We start from the raw sequence: 15,825 nt of genomic DNA, 5'->3' as shown, positions 1-15,825 counted from the left end.
TTATGAGTCGAGTTGTTAATCCACTCAATGCACATTTAGATTTGTAATTTTTTTATATCTAAACCATGAAATGAATCTAGTTTAATTAGAAATTATCCTAATATTGAGAGATGGAGGCTCTCAATTTTTTTAAAATGCTTTAAATATTCTGTTGTGACTGAGACAAGGACATACAACTAACAGAAGCAAGGAGAAGGCAAGTTAAGGAGTATTTTTTATTATTATTATTATTATTTGATAATCTGGCAGATCAAGGAGTAGGACTTGGCAAGTGATAAGACTTTAATGTGGATTGGATTGATAAGAATAGAGTTCTGAAGATCACTTTGGGCTTGTTTCAAATAATGATATCGTGCTTTGGAATTTAAATTAGCTAGATAAGAGTTAGTTACTTAAAATTAGGAATTGTTGTGAAGAGGTGAACCTATATCTTTGTTAATTTAGTATTATTATTATTTGCTTAATTTGTTAATTTATTATTTATGTAAGCTGAATGGGCAAAAGGAATGCAAGCAGAATTATAGCCCACTCATTCTATCTCTCTCTCACGTATTAAGGAGGCTGGTCACCTAGATTATGACTAAATCTTTGGCCAAAATGGACATTTGCCCCTTTCACCAAAATTTTCCAGCAAAATGCTCATATTCTGAAACTATCTAGCAAAATGCCCATGTTTTAAAACTGATTTTCTAAAAATCGAATTATGTGAAATCAAACTTTAAAAAAAAAAAAAAAACCATGTAAAATTTCTCACATTACTCAATTTTCATCAAATCGAGTTTTTCATTGAAACTCGATTAACAGAAGCATTTTGCTAGATAGTTTCAGAACATAAGCACTTTGCTACATCTTTTGGACGAAATGGGCAAATGCCCATTTTGGCCCTAAATTTTCATTACACACTCTTGATGACAATCCAATTCTTAACATATTCATTGGATTCAAAAACATTTATATCTATATAATATCTAAAATCTAAAACTTAGCATTTTGGTCCATTTTAGTCTAGTTTGATCAATTTTGGTCCATTTCGGTCTAGTCGGTTCAATTTGGTCTATTTTAGTTATTTCTGTTAAATTCGGTCCAGTTAGGTACATTTTGGTCAAATTTGGTCCATTAGAGCATTCTCATCAGGTGTGCCAAATGTGCCAAATGCCAAATATTTGGCACATTTGACACACCAAACACTAAAAACAAAGCATCATCAGGAGTGCTAAATATGCTAAAATTATAAAACATGCTACAGTACGCTCTTATTTTTGAGAGCGTACGAATGAAAATGCCATTTCTATTTATTACTTTTTAATTCATCTTTCTCTCTCCTCCCAATTAAAATATAACTTCATCTTCACGTTCAGCCACTCCTTTTTTGCTTCACCATCTCCATTCTCCCATGCTCTTTTCTTCTCCCTTTTGCTTTCTCTTTCCATTCATGAATCATGAGCTATATAATGTTGATCTATAAAATCTAGTTCACTGGTTTTTTTTTCCCCCTTTTTTCCCTTTTTTTCGATCTCTCCTCTCTGTTCTATGATCTGATACACCGAATCGGACGATTTCTTCAAATCACTCTCCCTCACCCTGAAATCAACGGTATGACAGCCTCACCGATCAAGTCACTAATCACCGATCAAGCCACCGCCCTCATCGATCAAGCCGCCGCCATCACTTCTCGCTTGAAGACTCCATCGCTACCGTTCTGAAGACGCCATCGTCGCCAGTCTGAAGCCACCATTGCCACCTCAGTCTAAAGCTGCCATGCCGCCTTGGGTATGGTGGTGGCGAGTTGTGTTGAAGATTTTGAGTTTTTTTTTTTTTTTCCTCTTTTGTTGAGGTTTTTGGAATTGGAATTTGTTGGAAGACCGGTGATTGTGGTTGTAGTTTGTGGCGGTGGTTGTTGTTGTGGCGGTGGTTGTAGCGGTGGTTCTTGGTTCTTGGTTGGTGGTGACTGCCACGGGGCTGTGTGTTTGTATATTGTTGAGTTTTGAGTAAATATATTATTTTAATGTGTTGTAGATATTATTTTAATGTATAGAATAGAAGAATAAAACATCTGATAAATGGTATATTGTAAAATGATGTGCTAAAATGATAAAGTAGGTTTTTAGTGTGTTAAAATGGCATTTTTTATGAGAGAGCTGATGAGAATGCTCTTAGGTTCTTTCTGTCAAGTTCAATCCATTTCAGTCTGCTACTGTCTATTCAGGTAAATTCGATCCATTTTGGTCTATTCGATCTGCTTTAGTCCAATTCTGTCCATTTTTAACTAATTGGGCCTTAAATTGATTCTTTTTGTAACTTACCTTTTCAATTTTTGGCTAAAAAATTCTTTTTTTTTTTTTTAATTTTTGGGTTGAAATGTATGAAATTTTATTCTATTTTGGCCAACCATTTTATTATTGGGCTAAAAAATACAAACAAAATAGGCATTAGAAATTAGATATATGGAGTCCTGAAAAAGAATTAAAAATCATAAATATTCACAATATTATATTCAAATTCAAGTGTCAATAATATAGACATTATACTTATATTTGGAAAAAAAAATAATGCTACAATTGCAAACTTAATGTAATATGTTGCAAGTGTGCCATGGAATGGGGGTGCATACATATTTTTTAATATTCTTGGATATGTTCAAATTAGTAAACCGATCGTGGAAAATTTAAAAAAAAAATTATTTTAATAATAGTTTCTCCATTGAAATAAAAAATAGTATAATTATGAGTTTCAACTTATGACGTCCGCTCCTGATAATAGCTCTTTATCATCAAATCAAGACACCAATCTAATTTTTGGTGTAGGCGGGGATTTAAATGTTTTTATTAAATTACATTTTTCATATATATGTGTGTGTGTGTGTGTGTGTGTGTGTGTGTGTGTGTGTGTTTATTGTTGTTGAATGCAAAATACAGTATATGTTCTATTACATAAAAAAAAAAAAAAAAAATAGAAAATACTCTTAAATAACACATGCAGAGTCCCCTAAGGAAAAAAAGCATATATACGGTTTTTTTTTTTTTTTTTTAAATTATAGGATTGCCTCTGGAAATCTAAAATATATTGCCTAGAAAAGCATCCTAATTAATCAATAGGGTCTGTATACACCGGACCTAATCCCATCAAATTCTAAGCTCTTGAGTTTATAAAAAGAAAAAAAAGAACTGATAAAAGATTACGGCTATGAAATAGGACGCGCTCTGTATATTTGGTGTCTTAAATTCTATTACAATTTCACTTATACACCTGGTCCTAGACCACAAAATGAGTTACGCTGGGGGTAAATTTTAATTTAACCCAATTGTGTTGGGTCAAAAAAATAGGTTTAAATTGAAATTGAGATAGGTGGATAGTGGGGATGACGGGTAGGTGGTGGAGTTTGAGCCACAAACCTTTAGTGCACCACAAAGAATGCTATTATGTGACAAACACGTCAGGTTGGGTCAATTGGGGTTTCGGTCAAAATGGGTTATCTTAAATGAGTTAGAAACAAATCTAATCAATCGGATTATGGGTCGAATCAAGTTAATACACCCAATGCACCTTTAAATTTGTAAATTTAAATCTAAACCATAAATGGATCTATTTTAATTAGAAATTACCCTAATATTAAGGGTTGGAGGCTCTCAAATTTTTGAAAAATTCACAATCCTAGTTGTTTTAGCCTAATAGAATTGTATGACCCAATTCCTGATTCTAACAACTATGCTTATACACATGCATTGGGCCTAAACCACACAATGAGTTAGGCTTGTGGGTAAATTTTGATTCAACCTAATCTTGTTGGGTCAAAATTAGGTTAAAATTAAAATTGAGATAGGTAGATGGCGGGGATGGGGGTAGTTGCTCGAGTGTGCACTACAAAGAATGCTATTACGTGATAAATGGGTTGGGTCATGATAATCAAGTTTGTGTCAAAATGGGTCATCTTAAATGGGTAAGAAACAGGTTCAATCAATCGAATTATGAGTCGAGTTGTTAATCCATTCAATGCACATTTAGATTTGTAATTTTTTTATATCTAAACCATGAAATGAATCTAGTTTAATTAGAAATTATCCTAATATTCAGAGATGGAGGCTCTCAATTTTTTTAAAATGCTTTAAATATTCTGTTGTGACTGAGACAAGGACATACAACAAACAGAAGCAAGGAGCAGGCAAGTTAAGGAGTATTTGTTAATTATTATTATTATTATTATTATTATTATTATTGTTATTATTTGATAATCTGGCAGGTCAAGGAGTAGGACTTGGCAAGTGATAAGACTTTAATGTGGATTGGATTGATAAGAATAGAGTGCTGAAGATCACTTTTGGGCTTGTTTCAAATAATGATATCGTTGCTTTGGAATTTAAATTAGCTAGATAAGAGTTAGTTACTTAAAATTAGGAATTGTTGTGAAGAGGTGAACCTATATCTTTGTTAATTTATTATTATTATTATTTGCTGAATTTGTTAATTTATTATTTATGTAAGCTGAATGGGCAAAAGGAATGCAAGCAGAATTATAGCCCACTCATTCTATCTCTCTCTCACGTATTAAGGAGGCTGGTCACCTAGATTATGACTAAATTTTCGGCCAAAATGAGCATTTGCCCCTTTCACCAAAATTTTCCAGCAAAATGCCCCGATTCTGAAACTATCTAGCAAAATGTCCTTGTTTTAAAACTGATTTTCTAAAATCGAATTATGTGAAATCAAACTTTTTAAAAAAAAAAATCCATGTAAAATTTCTCACATTACTCAATTTTCATCAAATCGAGTTTTTCATTGAAACTCGATTAACAGAGACATTTTGCTAGATAGTTTCAGAACATGAGCATTTTGCTATATCTTTTGGGCGAAATGGGCAAATGCCCATTTTGGCCCTAAATTTTCATTACACACTCTTGATGACAATCCAATTCTTAAAATATTCATTGGATTCAAAAACATTTATATCTATATAATATCTAAAATCTAAAACTTAGCATTTTGGTCCATTTCAGTCCAGTTTGATCAATTTTTGGTCCATTTCGGTCTAGTCGGTTCAATTTCGTCTATTTCAGTTATTTCTGTTAAATTCGGTCCAGTTAGGTACATTTTGGTCAAATTCGGTCCATTAGGTTCTTTCTGTCAAGTTCAATCCATTTCAGTTTGCTACTGTCTATTCGGGTAAATTCAATCCATTTTGGTCTATTCAGTCTGCTTTAGTCCAATTCTGTCCATTTTTAACTAATTGGGTCTTAAATTGATTCTTTTTGTAACTTACCTTTTCAATTTTTGGCTAAAAAAATCTTTTTTTTTTCTTAATTTTTGGGTTGAAATGTATGAAATTTTATCCTATTTTGGCCAACCATTTTAGTATTGGGCTAAAAAATACAAACAAAATAGGCATTAGAAATTAGATATATGGAGTCCTGAAAAAGACTTAAAAATGATAAATATTCACAATATTATATTCAAATTCAAGTGTCAATAATATAGACATTATACTTATATTTGGAAAGAAAAATAATACTACAATTGCAAACTTAATGTAATATGTTGCAAGTGTGCCATGGAATGGGGGTGCATACAAATTTTTTAATATTCTTGGATATGTTCAAATTAGTAAACCGATCGTGGAAAATTTAAAAAAAAAAAAATTATTTTAATAATATTTTCTCCATTGAAATAAAAAATATTATAAGTATGAGTTTCAACCTATGACGTCCGCTCTTGATAATAGCTCTTTATTATCAGATCAAGACACTAATCGAATTTTTGGTGTAGGCGGGGATTTAAATCTTTTTATTAAATTACATTTTTCATATATATATATATGTGTGTGTGTGTGTGTGTGTGTATTTATTGTTGTTGAATGCAAAATACAGTATATGTTCTATTACATTAAAAAAAAAATTAAATAGAAAATACTCTTAAATAACACATGCACTATTTAACCTACAAATTTTACATTATATTCTTATAAAATAATTATATTATATTTTTTCACTCATCGACTAGTTTTTAATAAAATACAAGGATGCTTCCCGTAGAATTTTATCTATTACATTGATCACCTTAAAATCCTATATTTAAAAACCTCTCATTTGTCTCTCTTCAACCCTTGTTGCGAAAGGCTTGTGGCTATGCCTTTTTTTGTTCTTCTAAAGAGTCAAGGATTTCAGAATTCAGTGACTATTGTAATACTCTAGTACAATTTCTTCGTATGCTTCACCTAGTTATTGTACCTTTGTTTGTTGGGATTTTGACGCACTAAGCTACTTTCCTAAAATATCATCCATCCCATGCCTGGTCATGAGCCAAAAAAGCTCTAGGAATATACATATTCTTTTTTTTTACTAATGTGGTGTTCAAAGCTCTCGCAATATATATACAACTATAGCCTGGTGAATAATAGTATGAATTATGAAATCACATTAACTTAGAAGAACCAATATTTGAGTTTTTTGTTTTATCGAGTGAAAAATGAAAAGAAAAAAGAAGACAAGTCTTGATTAGCTGTAGTATTTATTTCATCACTGATCCTGGCAGATGGATAAGCCCAATTCACCTGTATTCATTAGTTACCTTCAAATCTCATAACACTTGGTTATCACTCATTCATTTGTCATGAACAAGTTCAAAAGTCTATTACTCTCAGTGAGGTTCAACATAGAACTCCACAATCTCAACAACTAAAATTTAAATGTGAACTCTGTACAGCTTACATATATTTGGTATAAATTCTACATATCTGGATAAAGATTGATTTGAAGGTAGTTTTTAGTGCCTATACGTTTTGACAGTTTTAGTCTAATCAATTTCAGCATGTACATAATCAATGAATACAAAATTTTTCTGTAGTTCATGCAAAGCAAAAGCCAAGCCAGCACTAAGAAGCGCAACCCCAGCCAAGATAATCCGCAAATTAATTTCTGAAGGAATCCCAGCCGTTGCACAGCAAACAACTGATGCACCAATCAAAAACTTCTGCAATGCCTGGAATGCCGTATATGCCTTTTTACATGATGAACATTTAAGAGTGTGCTGCTCAAATCTATCCAACATCTACAGAACACAACGGCAATAGAAAACTGAAAAAATCAGTAACAACATCAATATGCCCATGGGACGTATTAAAAGAAGTAAGAGGCATTTTAAAACATCTAATGTATACGTATACATATATGTGTTTGTGTGTGTATGAAATTATAATCCATTTTATTATTCTAGCATCTAATTAAAAGGGAAAATTCTAAGATTTTACACTAATCTTAACAACTAAATAGCATATCTATTGTTAGAAACTTAGAACTATTTAATTCACCATTTTCTTATAATTTAAACTTTTGGGACCAATGGTAATTTATCATGGTATCAAAGCAGGAAGGGGTGGTTAGAATTATGATTAAATAATTATATCACCATTTCTTAATAGCTTAAAGGAAAAAACTGGTAAGTTATCATCTACATTGTATTTAAGACTTGAGTATTTATTGAATTATTTTATTCTTGTTTCTAGAATGTGATTTTTTTTTTTTTTTTTGGGGGGGGGGGGGGGGATGGGGGGAATTAGGAGCTGATGAAATGCAAATGACTATTTCCACACCTGACGTTTTGATAAAACTGTTGAGGGCAGAGGTAGTTGGTTGCTCGTGCCAAACCACTCAGGTTGGCTGTTGCCATGCCTCCTCAGCCAATTTCGAAATGCCAAGACAAGGCGATCTGCTTGGGTGGGTGTAAATGTGATATTTGTATACTGCTTATTAACATCAGCAGAACCCTCCAGTGTCTTTGAAAGAAAGACCTTCTCTTGTCCCTGAAGGACAATCATGTCCCCATCATATACTTATTTGAAGTCCAATGCTCATGCCATCTAGGAACCACCTAACACAACGTACATGAGAGTAATTCAAGTTATAAGGATATAATCATTTCCTTAAAATAGAAAAGATTCAGCTATTGATATGCACACTCACTTTAAGAGTATCAAAGGAACATAAATGAATAACTTGAAGTAGATAAACAATCAGAAAAAAGGGGATGAAAGAAAAGTGAGAAGAGCATGCTTTAGTTCCTCTCATGTGCATGTGGGTGTGTGTTAATTCTATAAATATAATCACATATATGACCCCATTTGTTTAGCACACAGGTCCACACTAATTACAGCTGATTTCATGCCGCAACCAAACATAAAAAGAAACAAGTGACCATGGAGAAAATAAGGACTCTATACGTCTATTAGGATCTCGTAACCATGAATATTTGAAATCATGTACACCTTTTCAAGAAACAGCCGCAACATTTTGACTTCCACTCTTAGGAGGCAATCAGAAAGCTAGAATTCAAGAAAACCACACAATTTTCACCTGAGGTTCCGTATATAAACCAATGCTGAAGAAATAAAGAAATTAATCTGTTAGTGGTAATTCACACTTGATAATTTAATTTCCACCCCCCCCCCCTGCGGGGGGCCGCCGCCGCGGGTAGCTAATTCTGAAGAGGACATGAGAGGCAAGATAATTTAAGTCAAAATAGTGAATATTGAGCCTTCCACCCTTTCAGTCATTCATGTCAAACTGCACTCTCCTAGCATTGACTCCTCAGACCAAAGTTGACACCACATTCCCACCTCCTGACCCGGACCACTCTCTTCCAATATCAATCCAATCACTAAAACTGCTTCAAACCAGGAATAACGCCCCTTTTAATCTTAAGTTGAGCATCTATGGCCCCACACTAAATCAATCCATCATCAGCATGTAAGAGATGAGGAAAGTCACCTTGCCCCATCCCTCCAGCTTCCACCCTTAAATAAGATTCCCCAGTAATTAATTTGAGCGTCTGCTCAGAAGCTAATCTCCACAAACCATTGCCTCCCCCTATCCATGCTTTTATGCGGCCTAAGATGTAAATGCGAAGGATGAGACTTGAGACAAATTAGCTTCACAAAAACCTCAATGGTTGGATGTTGACGTAGATTGCATTGGTGCATGGAATTCCATGCACCATGCCACACTAGGTTGAAAACCAATTATTTTTCAGTTAACACATAGCTGACTCTGGCTATGTTTCAGATCTAAAACTTTCTTATATCAACACGTTTCTTGGTGAGGTTTATGCTGACTTTGGTGTTGTATACCCATTCAGGTAGCTAACCCTTGTAAAACTCTCCAACCATAGACTGTGTAAATTGAGAGAGAGCTCTTTGGGTATATTTGGGGTTTGGGTTTTGTGAAAATCTGTGCCACTATGGTAATCTCCCTACTTTGTTGGTACAACTTTCTCCTCGATGCTGCTGGTGGACGTCGGCCTAACGCCAAACCACATAAATCTTGCGTTCCCTATGTGATTATTTGCTCTATTTTTCTCTTCCTCTTTCCATAAATTCAATATAATTAACTACATTCACAACATGAGATACGATTCATCTAAAACTGAGATTCACAGTGGTGCATCATTGACTCTTCTATTCTATTCTTTTTTTTTTCTTTTTTCTTTTTTTCACTTTTGATTTAATCTTCCAAAGTTCCAATTGTCTTGATCCCAGCTATGAGATAAAATGTCATTTGAGAAGTAAATTCCTATGCATCCAAGATTTTTATACTTTCTGAAATCATTAGTTATGAAGGACTTGAGCTGGATTTCAGCACCCTTTTCATATTATAATAAATATTATCCTTTGTCAGCATCTTAGAAAGAGTAAAAGATGAACATATCAACTTAAGCTTCAAAATTTGGTAGTGCAGCCTTTAATTTGTGTCTTTTCACTGATGATGTCAGCCACATCTTGTCATTTAATTTTATAAATTAATTAATTAATTAATTATAAAAAAAAACGGATATGATTAGACAACACAAGTTTACTGAATCTTAGAAGAAGCAAGTATAATAAATTAGAGGACAAATTACAAACTATAGTCAGAACATAACTAAAAGAATAAAACGATTGGGACACCCATGTTTTGCTATCAAATTATAAGTCACATAAGAAAAATGATCAAAGAGTTCTTACTTGCCACCAGGCACGCCCTGGCATTGTGAACTGGAAGAAGTTTCGAGCACTACAAACAATAGATCGGGTCTTCCCAGGTGCCATTGGCACATTGAAGGAACAAATCCATATTATCCATTTTTGATCACCAACAATTGGAAGCTTTGTGTCTATTTCAATTCTGTAAACAGTCATTGCAAGTATGATTAATATTCAGATATGTGCTTAAAAAAAATTTTAAACAAAAAACCTTCAGTACTTTAGCATCTACAAGAAGGAAATGGTACCCTGGGGAACTGATTTTAATAAGACAAGACACTATGTCACAGCTTTTAACTTGAAAAGGTATCAGAAGTACATAGTTCTCTAGATAGATTTTTCACAGGGTTATGAATGCAGGGATAAACGACAGAGTAAAGGAATGCCTGAACTGCATCTTATCTGGATCTCAAACTGAAGGTGCCAGTTTCCTTGTCCATCTAGTCTCTTGATGTCTTACACAAGGCCTAAGATCAACTCAATGGCTATCTGCTTTTGGGTATCCTTTAGGTCCTAAATGCGTCTAAGAAACATAATTATCTCAAACTTTAATAGCCTCATGACACTTTACACAGGATCTAAAATCAACTCCTTGGCTTTCTCCTTCTATGTAGCCTACAGGTTACAATGGTCATTAATGGTCCTAAATGCATCTATGAAGCATATTTATCTCAAACTTTAAAAGGATGCCTCTATGGATAGTCTTGAAGTATTGAAATTAATGTGTTGAAGAGTGCCTTCTTGCTTAAGGCTCACATATTCTTTTCTCAAATATGTGTGTTAGTGATGCTTAAAACATATACACTGCAACTAAGAAGCTGTGCTAATCCTGAGCAATCACATACCAGAATCTTAGACATGGGATTTCATTCGTATCATGCAACCAACAAATAATATAAGTAATAAACTAAATGTAAGATGTATGCAGCTTTAACTGCTTAAGTGGGAGTGATGAACTTACTTATTCATAGCATAACATGGTGCAACAAACTTGGCACTGATCTGTGGGTTCCCTTCATTTGCTCCAGCAAAACCCCAAGGACCACGAGACTCTAACTTGAAAGGCAAAGGCTTGGCTCTATCTCTCCTTCCTGTAACCTGTAGATTATTTAATCTTATAAGCAATGTGAAAAGTTATCCATTTATCAAATGGGCTTTGGGCCAAATGGAATCTCCACCCATAAGTTTGAGGTGGTGGGTAATGTCAGGGTGTCTGACTCCACTTGTGTGTGTGACAGTGAGTAAATTTACCAAGTGAAAAAAGAAAAAAAGATGAAGAATGAAAGCATTAACTATTATAACTAGTGCAAACATTTAACATTATTCCTTATCTAACACTACAATATTCCTGTAAACTACATGGCTAACCAAGTACTTGTATGTCTAAAAACTCATGAATCAAATGTTCAAGAAGAGTGATCTAGTAACAAAAGCAACAAGGCAACATATATACAGATTCAGAGGTTTCAGAAATAAGAAATTGGTTGATCCTCAACCATAACCACCTTTTTAAATCCAGTCAAGCTGTTACATTAGTTTCATGGTTGAGGTTTTCATAAATAAGAAACTGGTTGGCTCATCAAAAGCAAATATGCAGGATGAGAATCACCTTTTGTCATTTTTTCTTGATTCAGGGGTCCACATTATGGACTTCCCAGGAGAAGTCACAGACAATTAACAACACTAAGCCCATTTCGTTGTAAGCTTCAAGCTTGAAAAAAGTACAGTGTGGTTCTGTCCCAATACATTCTTCAATACTTTTTTTCCCCAACAGCAACAGCTTGTTAAATATTATTGTTTATACTATTTGAGAAAATATGTATCAACTTAGTCAGCTACTGAAAAAAAAAAAAAAAAATCTGTTGGCAATACACGTACAACATTTCATTTCACAAGGAAGCATTGCAATCTAACAATTCCCAAGCTACATAAATTAATCACTAATTTATGCACAAAGCTACCAAATAGTAGTTTATTGAACTAAAAATTGATTGTTAACAGGTTCAACTTTATACCTTGTGATGAGCAAAATCAATGTGGGAAGGATCAGAGACATTCTCCATGAGGGTATCATAGCCATAGAATAGATCACGCTGAATTGTCACCGATGAAAACTCAGGTTTATCAAAGTCATCAGGCAGCCTATAAAACATCACAAGTTTTTTATTAAATTATTTATTACATTGCAATGAATTACATCCCACAACTTGTACACATTTCATTATGGCCCCCTATCTTTAACTTCAATGATTAAATGAGCATAAAAAAAAAACAATTATAGATAAAAAGTGAATCAACTCATCAATTACATGGGAGGCTTGGTAGCGTGAGCTTTTTCCCAGCCATTCTCATCCGGCCAAACAAAGAGCAGACCTTGAGATTGCATTGTGGGAAACCTGGTAGCGCATGCTCTCGGAGACCGAAGAGCACGAGCTTCAGGACCTTCAGATGAAGCCTGAGGAATCTTAACACAAGATCCACATCCATCAAATGACCAACCATGGTAAGAACACTGCAAGTTGCCACCTTCATCAATCCGCCCTTCCTACAAACCATGTTAACTAATCAGGATCATGAAAGCCCTCCAAGAATCAAATTCCTCACTCAGTTGTAGACAATTCAGAAGAATTAAAGAAATCCTTGTATTGATTTTGAAATATTCTATTACTTCCAGACCGGAAAAACCAAGATTTCCTATAGAAACCAAACAACAGAAATAATAAAGTTCTAAACTTGTGAGACACTAACAACATATATCTTAAGTAAAAAATGTTCTCAATTATCAACATCCAAAACCCAATAAAGGGTGAGCTTCAAAAAGTCCCTATCATTTGTTTTAAAAAAAAAAAAAAAACTTTCCTTTTCCATTTTCTTAGTAAGCAAACAGAGGATAAGTACAATTAGCACAAGAATTGGAGCATGAAAAGAAGGGCGTGAGAAAGTTACAGATAAGGGGGCGAGACGGTGGGGGCATTTGTCATCAAAAGCGACCCATTGACTGGAAGAATTGTCAAACCAGAGCACGATATCTCGACCCAGAAGCTGAAATGGGGTTGGGAGCTGAGGGTCCAAATCTTCAATCAAAGAAACTGGGTACCAGTGATCCCTCCAAGAGAACTTGGAAGATGAGCTTTCCTCACCATCCTCATCCTCAACTCCATAATCTTGTACATCTTCTTCTTCAGGATTCTGATCCACTGGTGTGGTTAGTGGTGGGGTAGTTGGAGTAGTTACACGTAGAAGAGAAAGATGTGTGGCTCTACTATTTTGTGATTTTCTTGAAAAGTTGAGTCTTGGGGTATTGGTGGATACAAAAGGAAGGGTCTTGAGTGCTTTATTGGTTGGTGAAGGTGATGATAATGCAACAACTGTAGCTGAAGCAGAGGTTGAGAGTAGCAGTGCCATTATAGGGTTGTGTCTATTAGCACTAGTTCACTCCAAGGATGCTTTTTCATTAACCTTTAACAAGAGAGAGAGAGAGGTTGGTTTGCTTTTTCTCTAGGGGGGTCTAGAGCTTCGCGTGCAAGTTTGAAATGGCTGTGTGTAACTGTGGGCTGTGTCTGTTTGCGGCTCTTTACTTTCCAGACGTGAAAGTGAAAGTGAAAGTGAGTTTTGTTTGTGAGAACTGATCTGAAATGATCACTTCACAGTTCACATTGTTGAATTTTTTGAGTGTTTAGGATTTTCTTCTCTGGTTTTGGCTTGTTTGTTTCTCCGTTGATTAATCTCAATAGTTAGTAACACGTGGCCACAGCATGAACCACCAGCTTAACGGTAATACCAGGAGGGAAAGTCGTGTGGAGCAAAAATTACAAAAAAGGGCCCTATTTTCTTATAGAGTGGTTAAATAGTTGTTGAAAATTCATTGGTTTTTAGTCTTTGCAAGAATAGGTAGGATGGTGCTATTGTGAGAATTGAGAAATTGGTTTGGCAGAAATATCCACGTCCACAATTTTGAAGGACCAAGACTAGAAAGAAGCAGGAAGATCAAATAAATGACAAATTAAGTTAGCGTGATAAGTTAAGTTTAATTAGCTGGTAAAATCTTGTCTATTTTATCGAGGAAGGATGGAAAATCTATGTTATCGAGCAAGCTATCTCTTGGCTAACTTCGAAGCAATTTCATACTGTCCTGTGCTTAAAAATGTGGCATTTCAACAGTCAACTCCACGATTTTCTTCAAGCCAAACTATAGCCTAATGGACAGCATTTTTCTACCTTCTCAACACTATCACAAACGGTGATTTGCCTCGTGGGGCTGCTGAGAAGTTCAATTTAAAGGTTAATTCAATTCAAATGGGCAAAATTAAACACTTAATTCTTTATTAATTCAGACACAATTCACCTCTCTTAGGGTCTATTTGGGATCCGTTTATTTTGCTGTCATTGAAAATATTTTGCTGAAATTAAAAACTTTTTACTGAAAATACTATAAATAAAAGTAAAAATTAGCTGAAATAGTACAATAGAACCCATAAATAGTACCAAAAGTGTAATGCAGCCTATGAATAGTAGCAAAAATAAGCTGAATAGTAAAATAAGCTGACTTTTTAATTTGGAGCTAAACGCACACTTAGGGTCTGTTTGGGATCAGCTTATTTTGCTGAAACTGAAATTCTTTTGCTAAAAGTACTATAGAAATAGTATAGTGGGACACATGAACAGTACCAAAAAGTACAATGATACCCACAAATAGTAGCAAAAATAAATTGAATAGTAAAATAAACTGACTTTTTAATTTAAAGCCAAACTGACACTTTAATGTGTGTTTGGCAAAATTATTTTTGCCAACTTATTTTTACTATTCAACTTATTTTTGACAAACACACCCTAAAATGTGAGTTTGGCTTTAAATTAAAAGGCTAGTTTATTTTACTATTCAACATATTTTTCGTACTATTCATGAACCCCACTACATTTTTTGATATTATTCATGAATTTCACTGTACTATTTCAGCTAATTTTTACATTTATCTATAATACTTTCAATAAAAAGTTTTCAGTTTCAGCAAAATAAGCAGATTCTAAATGGATCCTTAGTGTCTTTTGGTTAGCTTATATTTTGTTAACTTATTTTACTATTTAACTTATTTTTTGTACTATTCATGGATCCCACTGTACTTTTTGGTATTATTTATGAGTCTCACTATACTATTTCAACTAACTTTTACTTTTATCTACAATATTTTCAGTAAAAAATTTTCAATTTCAACAAAATAAACAGATTCTAAAAAGACCCTTAGTACGAAGAAACTAAACTCTATATACAAATTTTACTATGGGCTAATGGAACCCAATGTCCACAGAGAGCTCAACTACAACACCAACCATGGACCAAGCCATATAGTGTGCTCAGTGCTCCCCTTGATATCAGAAACAAAACCAACTTCGATTGGGAGCTTTAGCAAAAACAAAAACTATTTTGATTTGTAGCATTTGCTAGACTTCAGAGTGTTGCATGCCACAGAATCAAGGTTCATAGAACAAAATTTAATCAAAACCCGAGGGTACCGAAGTTCAGGTATGGCAAGAAGTTGTACATACTATATGGAGGCAGAACTGAAATAATTTCAATCAGAAAAGAAACTAAACTCTATATACAAATTTTACTATGGGCTAATGGAACCCAATGTCCACAGAGAGCTCAACTACAACACCAACCATGGACCAAGCCATATAGTGTGCTCAGTGCTCCCCTTGATATCAGAAACAAAACCAACTTCGATTGGGAGCTTTAGCAAAAACAAAAACTATTTTGATTTGTAGCATTTGCTAGACTTCAGAGTGTTGCATGCCACAGAATCAAGGTTCATAGAACAAAA

The 15,825-nt window shown here is 34.1% G+C and overlaps 1 protein-coding gene across 1 annotated transcript; it reads right to left on the bottom strand.

The window, feature by feature from the left end:
* Window positions 1–6,527: 6,527 nt before the first annotated feature.
* Window positions 6,528–13,681, bottom strand: LOC111988433 (pheophorbide a oxygenase, chloroplastic). The gene is given in 8 exon segments (XM_024020229.2): window positions 6,528–7,038; window positions 7,580–7,818; window positions 7,821–7,857; window positions 9,986–10,145; window positions 10,965–11,101; window positions 12,019–12,145; window positions 12,313–12,548; window positions 12,950–13,681. Coding segments are annotated over 8 exon segments (1,650 nt in total). The 5' UTR covers window positions 13,409–13,681; the 3' UTR covers window positions 6,528–6,783.
* Between the last annotated feature and the right edge of the window lie 2,144 nt (window positions 13,682–15,825).

This window comes from Quercus suber, unplaced genomic scaffold (assembly GCF_002906115.3).
Source record: "Quercus suber isolate HL8 unplaced genomic scaffold, Cork oak 2.0 scaffold_26, whole genome shotgun sequence".
NCBI classification, from domain to species: Eukaryota; Viridiplantae; Streptophyta; class Magnoliopsida; order Fagales; family Fagaceae; genus Quercus; species Quercus suber.
This window is presented reverse-complemented; position numbering and strand designations above follow the sequence as displayed.